Genomic DNA, 20050 nt, shown 5'->3' on the forward strand with positions numbered 1-20050 from the left:
AGTAAGTAACTGTAGGAACTAGTCCCTATTCAAACTAGGAACTATTTTCTCCACAAGAGGGCACTCATGCTCTTTGGACAAATAGTGATTCTTTTCATATTTTTTCTCAGCAGATTTCAATCATTTTTTTCCCACCGTTTTGTATTTCTTTGGCTTAATGTGGTGATGTAATGGGTTATTGTACATATTACGACAGTATCATTACAACAGTTCATTTGGATAATTTTATGTTGAGGGGAAAAAAATACTATTGTTTAAAAAAAAAAAAAAAAATGTAAGCAGTCACTGATTACTTGAGTATTCTTTTCACCAAATACTTTTTGTACTTGATTCCATTTTTTGGATGACTTACTTATACTTGAGTAATATTATTTTGAAGTAACACTATTACTTGAGTAAAATTTTTGACTACTCTACCCACCTTTGCCTGTATGAATAAAAACATTGAAGAGAAAAATAACTTGTGCATGAAAGGGTTAAGTCCGACTTGACGGTTTTGCACAGTTTGCGCTCAATAGTACTAGTATGAGTCGCTGCGTGTGAGTGACTTTTACCAGTTCAACCTACAACTAAAGAGCGAATGAGTTGGAGGGATTAGTTCATATGTTTTTTTTTTTTTTTTTTTTTTTTTTTTTTTTGGAAATGATTGACTCTTTGGCTTCTTGTGAAATCTGATCTCTGACATGCTAAACTTCCCTCCCACCACTGCAAAACGACCCTGCCTACGATGTGCTGTCAAGAGATAACAGCTGGATAAATGGTGGATTTATGGTGAATGCAGATTTAGCTACTCAACCCATCGAAAACATGTTGTTTTGGTTTATCCTTGCAGCCGCGGCGGTTTGCCTTTTTTCCCGCTTCCCTTACCTAATACAAGATGTCAAGTACATCGTGAAAAACTTGCGAATACGTCGCAAAGTCATGGAGTACATCGAAACCAACTACACCATCTTGGACCGCTTTATGGAGCAGGCGAAAAAGCAGCCGCACAAGCCACTCGTCCTCTTCAAAGATGAGACGTTCACGTACCAGGACGCCGACCGGCTCAGCAACCAAGCCGCAAGGGTGCTGCTGCAAAGCGGCCTGCTGAAGCAAGGCGACACGGTGACTTTGTTCGTGGCCAACGAGCCCGTGTTCGTGTGGCTCTGGTTGGCTCTCTTCAAACTCGGCTGTTCAGCGGCTCTACTCAACTCCAACATCAGGTCCAAGTCACTGCTGCATTGCTTCAAGTGCAGCGGCGCCCAAGTTTTACTGGTCGCTCCAGGTAACGTAATCCATCGTCAAAATCAGATTTAAAAAATTGACGGCCATAGACGTCCAATCCCTTCTACTGGCAGGGCTAGCAAGGAAAGATGAATTGAAAATCTATGACTCTCAATGGCACCTACTGAGTTAATGAGGATGTAATGCAGTTTCTCCACTCTGCTGGGGTCAGTTATTCCAGATGTAAACTTTGCACTCGTCTCATAAACCTGGCGAGTTGCCAGGCTGTCTTTAATTATTCATTCAAATGCCTGAAATGTTTCGGCGACACTGTCAAAGTCATCAAAGTTGCACTATATATGGCGGAAAACACTCAGGTGACTTGAAGTTCCGCTCTGAGACCTCCAATTTGTCCAAATTTCAAAATTGTCCGATATGCATGTGTGATATATCATTGGAAAGCTTAAAATCTCAATTTTCTGGGGGAAGAAAATTTTTGAACAGGAGGGCATTTTTTAACAAAAAATGATTTTTAAACAGCAAAACCCTATCTGGAGGCGAGAGCACACGAGAGCAGAATTACAGACACCATGACTTTAACGAGATATTATCGCGTAACTACCTTGTTTTGATCCAAAAACTCCCATGTAGCATGTATCACTGAGTGTCAAGACACAGCTGTGAATGGCCACAGCTGGATTTTGGGGGGGATTTTATGGGTGAAACATTGTAATATAACAAGGGTCGCGATGCAGAAATCGCAGACATTAAGGAATGGTCGAGATTTTCATATATTTACCCTTTTAAAGGTTTTTTTTTTTTTTCCAATTTTTCTTTGTTTGGACCGATTATTTATCATCTAACATATCGGAGAAAATGCGACAGTAACAAAAAAAAATTCAATTAAGCGATAGTTATGAGGTAGATATCCGTGACTTTTTTACAGACGCCATTTTTTTCAATGTGACATAATTTGTTTAAAAGTTTAAAATATGTGTGTGATTAATTTTTTTAAGTCGTTTTTTTTTTTTTTTTAAACGAAATATGAGACATCAATGATTCTGAGCTAAAAACGACAGACATTTTGAATGAATATAAATAATTACTTTCGTTCTATGGCTGGGTTGAAACAAAAGCGGTTGCGCGATGTCTGTAAACGGGGGTTTTCAGGGTAAAACGGACAAATTAAAAATAGTTCAGGGGCTTAATGCGCCATGAATCTGCTATGGCAACATATAGACATATTGTTCTATCAAGCACAACAGTTGTTTTGGCTTAAAATCCAGCAGTTTGTTTTAAAGAGGAGTGGAAGAGGAGAAACTGTTTTTTCAGTCTTGTCTGTGTTTTCCGCTATATATATATATATATAGAGAGAGAGAGAGAGAGAGAGAGATTTTTTTTTTTTTTTTTATGTGACATGCAACTGATTGTGTTTTTAAGTGACATGCAACTGATTGTGTAAAATGTGTACAAATCATATAAAATCCATTGAAGGCTCTTGAATAGTGGCAGATTTTGTGGTATCAACAAATATATTGTTGTCCAAAGAACTGATATCGTAAAGCATCGACATGAAGTTGGTGATTTCCATGTTAGTGTTGCAATATTTATATCTGATTCTGAAAGCAGCCTAACATTTAGAGTTTGCAAATTCTGCGTAATGAGCTTGTTCACTCAGCGTCACCCAGGAAAGTTCCTCATTGCCTTCACCGAAAGCAAGTCAGTGTACCGCTACGCTGTCAATGACTATATTAGGACATTTATGAATAATTAACTTCAGGGTGTGTGTTGTATAATCTGACAGTCGCTGACAAAATTTAAAATTAAGACAGATTTCTCAACCAAAATATGACTAAAGTAATAAAAAACGTTACACGTTCACACCACCAATTTCTTTGGAAACTATTTTTAGATTAGTTCACACATTTTCCAACAACATGAATGTTTAAATCGTCCGCTGATCATTCGCTTTCAGCCTGACTTTTGGCATTCATAGATGCATACAGTTGTGTTCAAAATCATTCAACCCCACAGTGGTTAAGTGTTTTTGCAAGTTTGACATTCATTTTTCATCTTGTTCATAATCACATCAAATAATGACTTGTCAAATAGATGAATACAACTGAAATAACAAAAATATTTTTTTGAATATTCCAATTAATGGTCTTTCTGTGATTACCTCATTGACAAAATTATTCAACCCCCTCCAAGTCCACCACTCTTAAGAACAAAGGTTTCCATCAGGTGTTCTCAAACAGCTGATGAAAACATCTGTAGATGTGAACGAAACCCTAATGAGCAGCAGTTAGGCAGATTTAAAAGGACTGTGACACATGGCTCTTCTTGGCAGTTAATGACATCTTTACAATATGGTAAAGTATAGAGAAATGGTCGAAAAAGTTCAGAGAGGAGGTCATTTCACTTCATAACCAAGGATATGGATATCAAAATATAGCAAAAGGACTAAAAAATTCAAGAGACACAATTGGGAGCATAGTCTGCAAGTATAAAGCTAAAGGCACAGTAAAAAAGGCTAAATGGGTGTGGCAGAAAAAGGTTACTGTCTGGAACTGCTGTGTGATACCTGAAGCCAAAAGTGGAGATAAATCCCCGGGTGACAGCTGGTTGGGAGTACAGATAGATGGAGCCTGCTGAGCATAACTGCTTGTCGCACCTCCGACGGTGGCAGTGGGCCCGCTGCAGGGTCGTCAGCCGGAAGCCACCCCCCATTGATGTTTCGCTCCTTCCATCTCGAAACATCTCTGTGTGGTGGGGCAGTGTCAGTGACGTCTCCCTGCCACTCCCTGCAGCTGGGTTGTGGGCTCAGCCCCAATGGACTATGCATGGCAGGGGAGTCCAAGTCCCTGAGTAAAGTGCAGGCCTGACCACATACCGAGCAAACTTGGAGGTCCTACGCTGCTTGTTTCCCCCACGTTTTATCTTTCCTCCGGAGCCAGAGACAGAAGCACCCTTGCTCTGCTTCCTCTGCCAGGTCCTTTAGAGCTTTCCTCAATTTCGATTTCAACTTTGATGTTGTGTTGCTCTTTAGGGTGCTTTGGAGGACTGTGTGCAGGGTGGCATCAAAACTGCTCCATCCTTCTTTGTCGCTGGCTTTAAGTTTTGGCCACTTGATCTTGGATTTCCGGACGGGCTTCTCCACACTTCCTATGGCAGGGTAGGTTTTTCGACCTAATACCCTTCTTGTGGGGTAGTTTTCAGCCGTTGCAGGGCCTGCAGAGAAGAGTAAGCGTGGGCACTTTCCCCGGGTGCAATAGTGGAGTAAGTACCACTGTGGTGCTCAACCTGGCTCTGACTCTTCCTTGTCTGGAGTGCTTGCGCAGGAACTATGACAGGACATGTCATAGGAAGGTATTCAGGTTTCATCCTAGAAAATATCAAATATGACGCACACTGCGAAATGATGGGTTACATGCAAGAACTCCCAGACCCCCCCCCCCCCCCCCCCCCGGCTCCAAAGCACAACAATTATACCAAAAACCACGTGGACAAACCACAAAGGTTTTGGGATACTGTTCTCTGGAGTAATGAGACCAAACTGGAAGCTTTTGGGCTGATGGATCAACGGTACGTGTGGAGGAGAAAGAATCATGCCTATAAAGAAAAGAACACCCTATCTACTGCGAGACACGGTGGGGGGGGTCAGTCATGCTTGGGGTTGTTTTGCTTCTTCAGGTACAGGAAATCTTCAGCGAATGTCATGCAGTCACTGACAAAGCTGAGTCTTGGGTGAGATTGGACCTTCCAACGTGACAATGATCCTAAGCATACCTCAACTTCTACCACATTTTGATTGCAAAAGAAGTGCTGGAAGATTCTAGAGTGGCCATTGCAATCACCAGACTTAAATCCCACTGAAAATCTCTGGGGGTACTTGAAGAAGGCAGTTGCAGCACACAACTCCAAAAATGTTAATGAACTGGAGGCCTTTGCTTGTGAGGAATGGTCAAAGATACCTGTGGATCTCTGCAAGAAACTTATGTCAAGTTATGCTTCACGTCTAAAGGATGTTACTGTTGCAAAGGATGTTGTACTAAGTACTGAAGTTATACACGCATATATATTGAACAATTTTTTCAGTGAAGTAATAACACAAAGGCCATAAATTGAAATATTCCCAAAAGTATTTTTATTTAATTTGTATTTACCTATCGGAAATGTAATTATTTAATGGTATTATAAAAAAGATAATGGTATTATTAAAAAAAGATGAAAAATAAATGTCTTACATGCAAAAACACTTATGGGGCGGTGGAGATTGAATAATTTTGAACACAACTATGTGTCCAGACTTGCAGAGCGCAGTGGAGGAGGTGCTACCAGAACTATTGGAGCAGCAGGTGACTGTGTACTTCTTGGGGAACCCGGTGACATGTGCAGGCGTGCACAGCTTCACCGACAAGATGAGCAACATGTCCTCTGAACCGCTCTCTAGAGAGTTAAGATCAGATTTGAACATGCAGAGTCCCGCCGTCTACGTGTACACATCAGGGACTACTGGTGAGCCATGTTGGGTTGTTGCTTTTTTTCTGAGAGGGAGGGGAAACAAGCCTAGTTGCTCCCTGCACCTTCTTCATCTTCTCTTGAACAGGTCTCCCTAAGGCAGCAGTGCTTACCCATACCAAACTATGGGCCATGGCTATGATTCTTCGCAGTTGTGGAGTAATCGCAGATGACGTGCTTTATATCAGCCTCCCTCTGTATCACACCTCGGGATTTGTTGGATTCGCAGGAGCAATTGACTTAGGTACGCCCTCTCAATCACATTACTGATATTGAGTATATCTTTTATCATGCGAGACAACTAAAAGCTGTGTCCAGATTCAGGGTCTGCACCCTGCGTCAATCGTGTCCTACTCCATACATACCAAGGGCGTAGGTTTGGTTTCACCATTGGTAGGGACGATATAACAGCATAACCTGCATGCACACTTTTTGCTGGGGAGGGGACATTGATGAAACCAAACAGATTGTGTGAATGGTGGTCTGGGCGACATTTCTCATGAATATTAACATAATTAATTGATAGGCTAAATGATGATTGCAAAACAAATCTGTACTGACCTCTAGTTTCATGTTTATTGGTTCAGGTGATAAAACGTTCGATCCCAACCTTTGTTTTCAAAAACTTCCTGAATAAATATCTGGATTTTATTAGCAAATTTAAATTTCACTAATTGAACATAGCTTGCACCATATTTACATACACAATAAATACAAACTTGCTAATAATCTTGTAACTATCAAGGAATGCCATAAAAATACAAAAGAATAAAAATAAAAGAATAAAAAAGAATACTCAACATTGTCTGTCTGAATAAATACACTAAATATACAGTAACTGAAGAAACTTCTTAGTCAGGGATTAACAAAAATAAATAAAAATGGAGCTTTCCTTCAGGTAAAACACTACTGCTTTTGTCCAGAAGCATCGCTAAAGTGCATCAGTGGGTTAAGCAATTATGGGGGGAAAAAATCTAAATTGGAATTAATTACTTTTTACCTTGATTATGACTAATGCAGTGCTTCTCAATTATTTTCTGTCACGCTCCCCTCAGGAAGATGCAAGGTTTCACCCCTCCTCCCCCCATTTATATATATATACATATACATATATATATTAGGGCTGTCAAAATTATCGCGTTAACGGGCGGTAATTAATTTTTTAAATTAATCACGTTAGAATATTTGACGCATTTAACGCACATGCCCCGCTCAAACAGATTAAAATGACAGCAGTGTAATGTCCACTTGTTACTTGTGTTTTTTGGTGTTTTGTCGTCCTTTGCTGGCGATTGGGTGCGACTGATTTTATGGGTTTCAGCACCACATGACCATTGTGTAATTATCGACATCAACAATGGCGAGCTACTAGTTTATTTTTTTATTGAAAATTTTACAAATTTTATTAAAAACGAAAACATTGAGAGGGGTTTAAGATACAATTTCTATAACTTGTACTAACATTTATCTTTTAAGAAGTCTTTATATCAGAATGTTAATAATGTTAATTCCATCTTGTTGATTTATTGTACTTATGTACCATATGTGGAATGTATATATCCGTCTTGTGTCTTATCTTTCCATTCCAACAATAATTTACAGAAAAATATGGCATATTTTAGAAATGGTTTGAATTGCGAATAATTACGATTAATCAATTTTTAAGATGTAATTAACTCAATTAAAAATTTTAATTGTTTGAGAGCCCTAATATATACAGTATATGTCTATAAAATTATTATAAGTACACCTCTGCATAACATTGTCCTTGTTAACATAAAAAGTAATATAGATCAACTGACAATAAAGTATAACTTTATTGACATTTTTTTTGTAACAGAAAAGACTTAAAGCACATCAATTTCCCTGAATTTAAAAAGACAGTTACAGCCAAATTAAACACACTCAAGGTACATTTTTTGACCATTTGATAACAAAAAATAAAATAAATAAATAATAATAATAAATTCCAATTGATTAGCAACAATAACAGTACAATGTGCCAAACAATTTGACCAACAAAACAAAAAAATAAATGAACAAAAATGATAGTGTCATTAGACAGAGTGATTTTTTTCTTTTTTTTTTGTCTGCAGGCGGTATAGGCTCCTCTGCTATGGTCTGGGGTTATTTTGCACTGAGCAGCTTGGAATGCCCCCTTATAAGATGCTAACAGTGCTCGCTGGTTTACTGATGTAATACTCACAAAGCGGGACGATTGTTAGTAATATTCGGCACGCTTTTGCTGAAAAAAATCAAGCGGCTTATCAATGTGATTGGGGTCTAATGTCTTTAAGTGATGTCTTAATTGATTTGCCTTCATGCTGTCCGCTGCCAACATTGTTAGACACAATCTTTCCTCGTCTCCCACTGTATTAAAAGTGAAGCCAAACGCTACATACGCTTCGTCATATTTCCTCATCCTAGCTCTTTTTATTAGCCCCAGCTGTTTGCTGTGTGCTCTTGTTTGGTCCAAAAATACCTCGCACACCCTGAAAATGAGAGCGCCACTGCCACCCAGTGAGTGGATGTGCAATTACACTTTATTTTAGTATGCAAAAATTATGTTTCCCGAGGTCACATGCTCCCCCCCTGGCATCGCACCACTATTTGAGAAGGACTGGATTAATGTATGACTATCTGGAAAAAAATATCTGCATAGACTGCGAATTTTTAAATAAATAACGTAGAATTAAATACATTTTAATAAATGAAATGCACTAATAGGTATTTAGTTTCGAAACTGTAAAGTCACAACATGGTCTAGCCCTCTTTCCTTCTAAACCAGGCAGTTTACAAGACAAAAAAGCATCAGTATGTGTATTTTTACTGCCAACACTTTTCTGTGAAACACAACCTCTCCCTCGAAGCAGCTTCTTGCTCACGTTTTTCTGGTTCTATAGCTTCCAGCAGAGTTTACTACATTTCTCAGAATTTAATTATAGTTAATAGTATAAAACACATACAGGAAGACACTTCTCTCTGAGCAGCTTCCTACTCGAGTTTTGCAGGTTAGCAAGTTCACACAGTTTATTGTTATGCTTACTCTGATGCAGGTCAGACTTTCAGGAGCAAAATTAGTTGTGTGTTTCCTATGGAGCCCCTAAAGAGACATCAACAGAAATAAAAGAAATTTAAACCATCTGGTGTGCAGCAGAAACTATCTGATGCGCACCCGAAACAATCAGGTGCACACCATATTGTTTCAAGTGTGCACCAGAAACAATCTGGTGAACATTACCATTTTATAGCATTTAACCTAGTGGACCTTTGCTGTGCAAGTTAGCCAATTGTTCCTTTGTAAGATCCTCATTTTTTTTTAAATATACGTATATATTGTTTGTGTGTGTGGGCTGAGGGGGAGAGTGGGGTCAAGTCATGAGCCAATCAAACATGTGTTTGAGGGAAAAAATAGACCAACACATTCAGCAAGTTTAAAGGTGTAAATGTAAGTCTGAACATAATGAAAATAATTCATTAAATAATAGTAGGGCGTAGACTTCATATTATATTTACATGACAACGGGTGCAGGGCCAATCCGTAGGGGGCCGATTTTCAAAAACTTCCAAATGCAAATATTTTCAAAACCAAAGCTGCTACCGTCCTAAAACCAAAACAGGCACCTATGTTAGGCATATATGAGTCTCCATGAGCAGTGGCATCAAAAAATTCAAAGTCGTTCCCTTATAAAATCCTGATTAATTATTTTTTTATTTAAGTATAACAAAACTTAAAATGGCTATAAAATTTTCAAATTTTACACTAGATGCACAAAAATCACCAAATGCAGAGATAATCACCTATATTTTAAGAAAAATAGCAATATTTAACATATATGAATTTTTGCCTAAAATAGCATTTTTTTTATTAAGTGCAAATTTGACATTTTTCAAAAGCTTATAAATTACTCAATTTTCACATCAGAAACGTAATACTTGAGGAAAGCATGCAGAATCAACTATAAACAATATTCAAATAAATTATAAATTCTATATACAATCACAACTTATTATTTATTGAATTCCGATGTCACTATGGGTCATGGGGAGAGATGGCCGCTTGAGGACAGCCCAGCTCTCCCGTCTCCAGCTCTCTCGTGTCCACCAGCTCGACCAGGACGTCGAACATCACGGAGGGCGGGTTGCACCTCTTGAGCTTCACAGCGATCTCTATGTTCCCCTGCTGGGCAAGCTTGTTCGTCGGCGGGTCCGGCTAGCTCCCTGGCAAGCTCGGCCAAAATCTCCTCGTCATCCTCTTTCTCCTCTAATTTGGCGCGGTCCAAGTCGGCCTGCACATTCCCGGGGAACAACCCGACGAGCTTTAGCATGTGCAGGCGCTGGGCTGGCCTATTGCTGACCAAAAGCAAAATAAAAACCAAAAAAATGGGTTATAATTCATTTTACTGTAAGTACATATTTCGAAGTAGCAAAACAAAGAGCTTTTTAAGTTGAAAAATCTTGTGAATAAATGTGTAAATCCCTGATTTTTTTTTTATAGATATGAATGTAAAACAGTCTAGATTGAAAAAGAGCTAATTTGGATTGGGATCTCTCTATGGGTGCGTGGAATAAAGCTGGTGACGCTATGATGTTGTGAATCCGATCAGAGATTCAAAGAGGCTGTTCAGGATTTATTTTTGGTTTACTTCAGAGAATGATGAGGATGCGCGTGTGTGGTTTTCTGCAGTACAGTATAACCATATGCAACATGTCAGTTATATAATACACACGCGCATATGCTGTATAAACCAAGGGCGTTCGTTTTGTCTCAACATTGGTAGGGACGATATAACAGCATAACCTGCATGTACAGTTTTGCTGGGGACGGGACATTAATAAGACCAAATAGATTGGATGAACGGGGCAAAGGGCCACATTTCTCATGAATATGAACCTAATTAATTGATAGGCTATATAATCAATGCAAAATAAATCCGTATCGACTGATAATAACTTTTATGTGCATCGGTTCAGGTGATACACTGTTCGATTCAAACCTTTGTTTTCAAAAACTTTTTATTAGCAAACATAAACATAATGAAAATAATTCACTTAAGAATGGTAGGGTCAATTCTATCCTTACAACATATGGGAAGACAATCTAAATTCCCTTTATAACTGAACTCGTTATATAATGCAAATAAGGTTGCTTAAAAGTTGTTATTTACAATTTTAGCATCCTGAAAAGTTGGTAGTGTTATGTCCCTACCATCCCTTTCCAAACCTATGCCCTTGGTATGAACATACAGTATATCTACCTAAATTAACACATTAAATATGAATGAAATATAGCCTACCGCTCATATAATGCATATAATTGCTCATCATGGACAATAATCAGCAAACACTTTAAGCAGTTAGAAATTAGAATAACAACTTAGATTGAGAAGTGAATAGGGAATGGGACGTACTACGTCATTGTTTGGACGCGCCTCCATGCTGGCAATATGATTCACTTCCGGGCCGGCAGAGTCAATGCGGATTGTAACGTGTGGTAGTGCTAAGCTAACTCTTTCGGTGTTTTAGAAAGAAAATATGGGTGCTTATTGTTGCGTTACCGGGTGCAACAGCGTCTCCTACGACAAAAAAAGGGGTGAGGAAAAATGGACTCACTTTTCACCGTTTTCCTGCATGGAGGACCAAATATCAGATCACGAAGGTACGACGGATGGCTGGATTGCAGCGGTTCGTCGGAAAAGCATTTCTTATTATCATATTTCTGCTGGAATGAGAGTGTGTTCCTGTCATCTCTACTCTTGTAAGTTGAACGATTTATCCACTTTTGGTTTCAATACGTTTGTGTTTTTTTACACCGTTGTGTAAATCTGCCTCGGTAGCAATGCTCGCCTACTACGACTCACCTACCTGTTGTGTTCCTAGGTAAACCTGCTGACAACACATCCCGATAGGTCACCATCTCTCTTCTTGGATCATTTGACAAAGAAAATTTGTTCAATGGAGTGGTTCCTTTTGTCCTGTGTCGGACTCAAACAAGCCCCTGCAGCAGACGCCATCTGGGTCTGCCCTTCTCGTCGATGAACTGCGGGCTTTTAACTTGTGAAAATGCAAGAACTTTAATGCACATATTTATTCTGCCTGGCTATTTAACTATGGCCAGTGACGTTTTTTTTAACCACTTTGACAAAGACACGTTTCATTGTAATGTTGAATTTATATATTCTATTATTATTTTTAAATGATAATATTCTTATTTGCACTTATGGAGACTTTAGACTGTCAATTCAAATAGTGTTGGAAAAGTTGCAATACCTAAAATAGAAATGCAAGAACTGTAAAGTACATATTTATACACCTTTATTTACCTAAGGCCACTGGATGTTTTTTAACTGCTTTGAAAAAATACAGGTTTTGTTGTGATCTTGTATTTATATAGTATATAGCTTTTTATAATGTATTATGTATTATAATATTTGCTGCCCCCTGCCAGAGTGTGGGCCATTTTGTACTAAAAGGATTTTAAACTGTCAGTTCAAATACTGTGTTGGAGACTAGTACTTGCAATACTTAAAATGGAAATGCAAGAACTTTAAAGCACATATTTATCCTGTCTGGCAATTTACCCAAGGCCAGTAAATAGTGTTTTAAACTGCTTTGACAAAGACACGTTTATTGTGATCTTGTATTTGTGTATTACTTATAATTATATAATATTTGCTGCCACCGTCAGAGGGTGGGCCTTGTTTGCACTAATTTAAAGATTTTAAACTGTCAATTCAAATATCGTATTGGAGAAATTGCATTACTTGAAATAAATCTATTGCAACTTATCAGTCCCAGTTCTTGTCTACAACACTGTCCAAAAATTGTCAATGCATATTCCAAATAGAATAACAAAATTAAGTCACCTGACTTTGTAATTATTACACCTGTTTATTATGAAGACCTGAAGTAAACAACAAGCAGTTACAGTTTGTCAAGAAGTTGTTCAAGTCATGTTTTGGTATTCATATTTTATTGACTTTTCACAACAACACTTGGGATCGTGTTTGTAAGAGCAGAGCAAACTGAAGTTTCAGCGTGCACTCTTCGCCTTTCCAACCTCTCATAACGCTCCGATGTGGTGCGCTTGACCTCAGAATAACCCAAGAAGAGATATGGTGACCAATCGGGATGTGTTGTCAGCATTTCATATGCAGGTTTTCCTAGTAACACAACAGGTAGGTGAGGAGGAGGAGGAGAAGGTTAGCATTGCTACCGAGGCAGATTTACACAACAGTAAAAAAAAAAAAAAAAAAAAAAAAAAAAACGTATTGAAACCAAAACGGATAAATCGTTCAACTTACAAGAGTAGAGATGAGGGGAATAGGGAATGGGACGTACTACGTCATTGTTTGGACGCGCCTCCATGCTGGAAATATGATTCACTTCCGGGTCGGCAGACTCAATGCGGATTGTAACGTGTGGTCGTGCTAAGCTAACGCTTTCGGTGTTTTAGAAAGAAATTATGGGTGTGTATTGTTGTGTTACCGGGTGCAACAGCTTCTCCTACGACTAAAAAAAGGGCGAGGAAAACTGGACTCACTTTTCACCGTTTTCCTGCATGGAGGACCAAATATCAGATCACGAAGGCACGACTGATGGCTGGATTGCAGCGGTTCGTCGGAAAAGCATTTCTTATGATCATATTTCTGCTGGAATGAGAGTGTGTTCCTGTCATCTCTACTCTTGTAAGTTGAACGATTTATCCACTTTTGGTTTCAATACGTTTTTCTTTTTTTACACCGTTGTGTAAATCTGCCTCGGTAGCAATGCTAACCTACTCCTCCTCACCTACCTGTTGTGTTACTAGGAAAACCTGCATATGAAATGCTGACAACACATCCCGATTGGTCACCATATCTCTTCTTGGGTTATTCTGAGGTCAAGCGCACCACATCGGAGCGTTATGAGAGGTTGGAAAGGCGAAGAGTGCACGCTGAAACTTCAGTTTGCTCTGCTCTTACAAACACGATCCCAAGTGTTGTTGTGAAAAGTCAATAAAATATGAATACCAAAACATGACTTGAACAACTTCTTGACAAACTGTAACTGCTTGTTGTTTACTTCAGGTCTTCATAATAAACAGGTGTAATAATTACAAAGTCAGGTGACTTAATTTTGTTATTCTATTTGGAATATGCATTGACAATTTTTGGACAGTGTTGTAGACAAGAACTGGGACTGATAAGTTGCAATAGATTTATTTCAAGTAATGCAATTTCTCCAATACGATATTTGAATTGACAGTTTAAAATCTTTAAATTAGTGCAAACAAGGCCCACCCTCTGACGGTGGCAGCAAATATTATATAATTATAAGTAATACACAAATACAAGATCACAATAAACGTGTCTTTGTCAAAGCAGTTTAAAACACTATTTACTGGCCTTGAGTAAATTGCCAGACAGGATGTGCTTTAAAGTTCTTGCATTTCCATTTTAAGTATTGCAAGTACTAGTCTCCAACACAGTATTTGAACTGACAGTTTAAAATCCTTTTAGTACAAAATGGCCCACACTCTGGCAGGGGGCAGCAAATATTATAATACATAATACATTATAAAAAGCTATATACCATATAAATACAAGATCACAACAAAACCTGTATTTTTTCAAAGCAGTTAAAAAACATCCAGTGGCCTTAGGTAAAAAAAGGTGTAAAAATATGTACTTTACAGTTCTTGCATTTCTATTTTAGGTATTGCAACTTTTCCAACACTATTTGAATTGACAGTCTAAAGTCTCCATAAGTGCAAATAAGAATATTATCATTTAAAAATAATAATAGAATATATAAATTCAACATTACAATGAAACGTGTCTTTGTCAAAGTGGTTTAAAAAAAAAAAAATAATAATAATAATAATAATAATACGTCACTGGCCATAGTTAAATAGCCAGGCAGAATAAATATGTGCATTACAGTTCTTGCATTTTCACAAGTTAAAAGCCCGCAGTTCATCGACGAGAAGGGCAGACCCAGATGGCGTCTGCAGCAGGGGCTTGTTTGAGTGTGACACAGGACAAATGGAACCACTCCATTGAACAAATTTTCTTTGTCAAATGATCCAAGAAGAGAGATGGTGACAAATCGGGATGTGTTGTCAGCAGGTTTACCTAGGAACACAACAGGTAGGTGAGTCGTAGTAGGCGAGCATTGCTACCGAGGCAGATTTACACAACGGTGTAAAAAAAGAAAAGCGTATTGAAACCAAAAGTGGATAAATCGTTCAACTTACAAGAGTAGAGATGACAGGAACACACTCTCATTCCAGCAGAAATATGATCATAAGAAATGCTTTTCCGACGAACCGCTGCAATCCAGCCATCCGTCGTACCTTCGTGATCTGATATTTGGTCCTCCATGCAGGAAAACGGTGAAAAGTGAGTCCATTTTTCCTAACCCCTTTTTTTGTCGTAGGAGATGCTGTTGCACCCGGTAACGCAACAATAAGCACCCATATTTTCTTTCTAAAACACCGAAAGAGTTAGCTTAGCACTACCACACGTTACAATCCGCATTGACTCTGCCGGCCCGGAAGTGAATCATATTGCCAGCATGGAGGCGCGTCCAAACAATGACGTAGTACGTCCCATTCCCTATTGGAAACATAACAAACTTTTAGCCTCATCAACGTAGTCAAATTAGCGTTAGCAATTAGCACAGGGAGGCTAGCGGTTAGCTCGCAGTGGCTAGCGAATGCAATCGATTATTAGCTGAGCAACTGTCATCAACTAAACGTGTTTATACATTGTTAAGGCACACTTCAACACTATACTTACTTTTCCCATTTACACACAACTTTCGGATGGTAAGTAAACATGACGGTAGATTGGGAATGAACTACACGGCTGTGAACGGAGTAGAGTTGCTTTGGCGAGCTTCCCACTTCTTAAAGGGCCAGCATCGCAACAATTAAACTAAAGCAAACACACTCACAATGGGTTTTCCTACAAGATTTTTGGTTAGAGGTAAAAAAAAGGAAAAACAGTTACCATTCATGTTTCGTAAAAATTTTGAAGTATAATGTTAGTGAGAATTCCAATATGGCGGCCGTAGCAGCTAGTTTTTCCCACTGTATTCATGTTTCAAAATGCATGCATGGTACGAAAAATGTAATAATTACCTTAAATCCTCGAACAAATCACTCCTGAGACAATCCCTCCTGTTTGTATGCGGTACAGCTTTTGTACTTCAAAAATCCAAACTTAAATCTGGCTTTGACATGAGCGTGTGCTGTCTTCGAATGACTATTATTAATGAAGCCGGGCCCCCTATGGTAGGGCATGACGCAAAGAATGACGAAGTGTTAGGTCAATAGAGTTTTGAAGTTTATTGGTAGGGTCAATTCTACAATCTAAAGACAATCTAAATTACCAATATTACTGAACTCATTACTGTATATAATGCAAATAAGGCTGCTTAATCGCTGGTTGGGACAATTTGAGCATTCTGAAAAGTTGGTATTGTTATATCCCTACCAGCCCTACGCAAACTTACGCCCTTGATTTATACTGATTTATGTGGGACAGTCAATCATTTAAATGCCTCGACCGGCGTCCTGCGCATCGTTGAGTATTTGCGGACACGTATTTGTCCTACTTTTAGGAGATTCAGTGGAACGCATCACACTCCAGTGTGTCCGTTGCATTGAGCTGCTACAGATAGGAAATGTTAAACACTTAAGAATGTGCTATTTTACTTCAGTGTCTGATATGCTGTCAACTCAACTGGCAGAGATGAGTCATTTTTCATTGTCAAAGAGTTGCAAAAAAGAAGTGTGTTTAATGCACTTGTTATTATTTGTGTCAGCATGCTTGTGGTTAGCTGCTTCCCACATTAGATAGGACAGTAGTTTTTGGTGCTGGACTCTGACAGGCTGCAGACCCTGGATTCAAACACAGCTAGCATGAATGTGCTGGATAAATTGTCTTTGTTTTGTCATGTGTTCAGGTATCACAGTTGCCCTGAAGAGTAAATTCTCTTCATCACAGTTCTGGGATGACTGCAGGAAATACAATGTGACTGTAATACAATACATTGGGGAAATAATGCGTTTTGTCTGTAACACACCAAAGGTAGGCACTCTTCATCACACATGACGAGTGGGAGTGGCTTTTACTTAGGGATTGGGTGTCAAACTAATTTTGGCACCACGCCACATTGATGGCTTTCCTCACATTAATGGGATGTATACAAGATGATACACAGCAGCAACACTAAATTCAGTTTTTAATTTACAAGTGCAAATCTCAGTGGGAAAAAGTTCACCCCTGCCACCTAAAAAAGATAAGAAAAAGGATAAGAAACTTACATGTCATCAATAATTTGCATGAAAAGGTTTGTGTTTCGGTACCTTTGCCTCCAAACAAACTCACGCAAGTAGCTGTGAACCCTAAACCCCAACCCAAAATGAGCGTAGAGGCGGATAAGGAGTTGTTATATAATAGTTAGGGTCATTGAAAGCAGGGGGCGTGGTTGGCGGATGGCGAACGCTTGATCTGACTGGTTGTTGAAAGCAGGGGGCGCGGTTGGTTTGTACTGTGAGCCGCAGCTGGACCTTTCTCGTCTTTTCGGCAACCTTGCCTCTCCATGCGTCATCTGCATGAGTCGAACTTTACGTATTGCTCGCCCGCTGAAATTTTTAAACCACGTGGACCTTTCCACAAAGAGAAATATAGCGGAATTGCTGGTATTGGTGGAGGTTTTTCCCTTAATACAGAAATGAAAGAGCTTACATAAGCCCAAACACTGCCAGTCATGAAGCAGAAAAGGTTTTAAATGACACGCTCAAACAAATCACAGAACTTTCAATTTTATGTGATTCTGTATATACCATAAGAATGAACTAAAACATTCCTGTCTGGCAAAACACCCCGGCAGGTTGGACCCACTTGCGGCCTGGTTCCAATCCACGGGCCGTACATGTAACACCCTTGCCTGACTTAGGGTAACAGAACCTAAGAGTGTGGGTAGAGAATCTTTCGGACCATAGATTATAAAAACCTTAATTGTTGAGAAACGTTTGTGTTTGTTATTAGCATTGGACTGTGCAGGATTCACAACACAAAGCCCTTAACCCTACGCTTTTTTCTTCTGTCTCCCTCACACACCGCTGGACAGCGGCGAAGAAAAACTCTCACGCCGCTCTTTATGTGTTTGTTCTTTAATCCAACAAAAAACTATTCCACCGAGCAACATCCAAAAATGTAAACAAAAGAGCAAATGAGATCCAAAAACATAGAGTGTGAAGAGGGAGATTAAGCCAAAGAGTTAATGAGGTAAAGGTCAAAAAATTGTTTGGGCTCTTATGCTTCCTCCTTACTGCCTACACCAACTGACTCACCCAAACAGCTCTCGCTGCCCATTTATATCGTATGACATGACGTCACAAGCCCGTCCCAAGAAACCAAAAAAACAAATAACAACTTGTTTTATAGAACCAAAAATAAATTAATTCACAATTAACCTGGATAATTAACTAAGCGTTATTTAGGCATCTAAAGACTAAGGGTGTAACGGTACATGTATTCGTATTGAATCATTCGTATTGACTCTACCGAAAATTAACCGAACCGTGACCTCAAAACTGAGGTACGTACCAAACCGTGATTTTTGTGTACCGTTACAACCCTGTTAAAGACTGTCTCTGTTCACGTAGCTGTTCACAGAGTGGTCACCCCCCCCACCACCCCCATACCTGCTTGTAACCAGCTGAGCTTTTTGGAAATGCTCATTTTACACCCAATCATAGCTCTCACTTGTTTTCATATAATCTGTGGATTGTTTCTGCATGCATTCCTCAACTTTGCTAAATCATCAAAAATCCATTGTTCCATAAGCAATGCTATATCTGCATTTTCCCACCAGAAACCTAACGACCGAAACCACAAAGTAAGACTTGCGATCGGCAACGGCATCAGAGCCAACGTCTGGAAGGATTTCTTGAACCGCTTCGGAAATGTTCAAATCTTGGAGCTTTATGGAGCAACGGAAGGGAACTTCGTGTTGATGAATTACTGCGGCAAGATTGGCGCTGTTGGACGAGACAACTTCTTATACAGAGTAAGTCTAAGTTTTAATTCAGCCCGATTTGTTCATTCTTAGACTTCACTATCAGCTGACGGGAAACGGAGTGCGGGGCCGTTCCGTAGGGGGCCTATTTTTCAAAAACATGAAATTTAAATATTTTCAAAACTAAAGCAGCTAGCGACCTATAAAACCAAAACAAGCACCTACCTTACAAATTTATGACTCTCCATGAGCAGCAACATCTAAAAATTCAAAGTCGTTCCCTAATAAAATCCTGATTAATCATTTTTTTATATAAGTACAACAAAACTGAAAATAGCTGAATTTTTTTTTCAGATTTTACGCTAGATGCACAAAAAAATCAACAAATGCAAATCAGGATCAATAGCAATATTAACACACCATATAACTTTTTACTTAAATGTTTTTTATTTAGTGCAATTTCCGCAAAGTTTTCAACACTATAAGTAAATATAATACAAGTACAACATAAGTAAAACTATATCAATGATTTTTGGGAATGCAAAAATTGACACTGAACTAACATTTAATATTGAAGGTGTACAAATTAAAAATTTTGTTGAGAACAAATTTTTGGGAGTTATGATTGATACCAAACTGTCTAGTGTCAGGGAAGCTCAAGTTTGAACTCCGAGACAATTGTTACCTTGATAGCTAGATTAGAGAAATAAATCCGACCACAATCATGGATTTAGTAGGTTTTAGTACAAGAGCTCTTGGGTACAGACGCAGAGTAACACACAAAGCGCCTCTCCGCATGTGCACAAAAGAGAGATACAGGGCATCCCTCTATTTATGGGTTGACACCATAGAAACGAAATCGAAAGTTAGTAAAAACATCTCAAGTTACAGAAAAACATCTCTCATTGGGAAAAACCTCCTTAAACTATAACCTTGAATCACAAGCTGTGGCCAGGAAGAAGTTTGATAAGCCACAGTTGCTATATTGTACTCATTCAGAGCATATTGGAAACAACAGGAAAATGACAGTCCATATTTGAGCATATTGACTCTGTCTACAATCGTCAAGGCCATGAGAAGGCCCACTCAAAAAGATTACAACAGATTATTTTAACAATGATACTCTATGCTATAATGTTCTCATCCAAGCATAACAAACGCCTTCAACATATAATATATAATGGTTGTGTTATAAGCATGAATAAATTCTCTCACATCTAGAAAACCCCATGTCAGCACATAAAAACCAAGATTTCAAGAAACCTCTCAATTTTGAATAAAGTTCAAATATGTCTCGATCAGAATGCACTCC

At 38.7% G+C, this 20050-nt stretch overlaps 1 protein-coding gene across 1 annotated transcript in view; it reads left to right on the forward strand.

Annotated features, from left to right (window-relative positions):
• Positions 1-621: 621 nt before the first annotated feature.
• LOC130916260 (long-chain fatty acid transport protein 2-like) overlaps positions 622-20050 on the forward strand; it is a 36244-nt gene continuing 16815 nt past the window's right edge. Inside the window, exons 1-5 of the mRNA XM_057836840.1 lie at positions 622-1264; positions 5512-5721; positions 5813-5968; positions 16678-16802; positions 18595-18789. Of these exons, the coding sequence (XP_057692823.1) occupies positions 769-1264; positions 5512-5721; positions 5813-5968; positions 16678-16802; positions 18595-18789 (1182 nt within the window). The 5' untranslated portion in view covers positions 622-768. The remainder of the gene's footprint in view (positions 1265-5511; positions 5722-5812; positions 5969-16677; positions 16803-18594; positions 18790-20050) is intronic.

This window comes from Corythoichthys intestinalis, chromosome 5, assembly GCF_030265065.1.
Source record: "Corythoichthys intestinalis isolate RoL2023-P3 chromosome 5, ASM3026506v1, whole genome shotgun sequence".
NCBI classification, from domain to species: Eukaryota; Metazoa; Chordata; class Actinopteri; order Syngnathiformes; family Syngnathidae; genus Corythoichthys; species Corythoichthys intestinalis.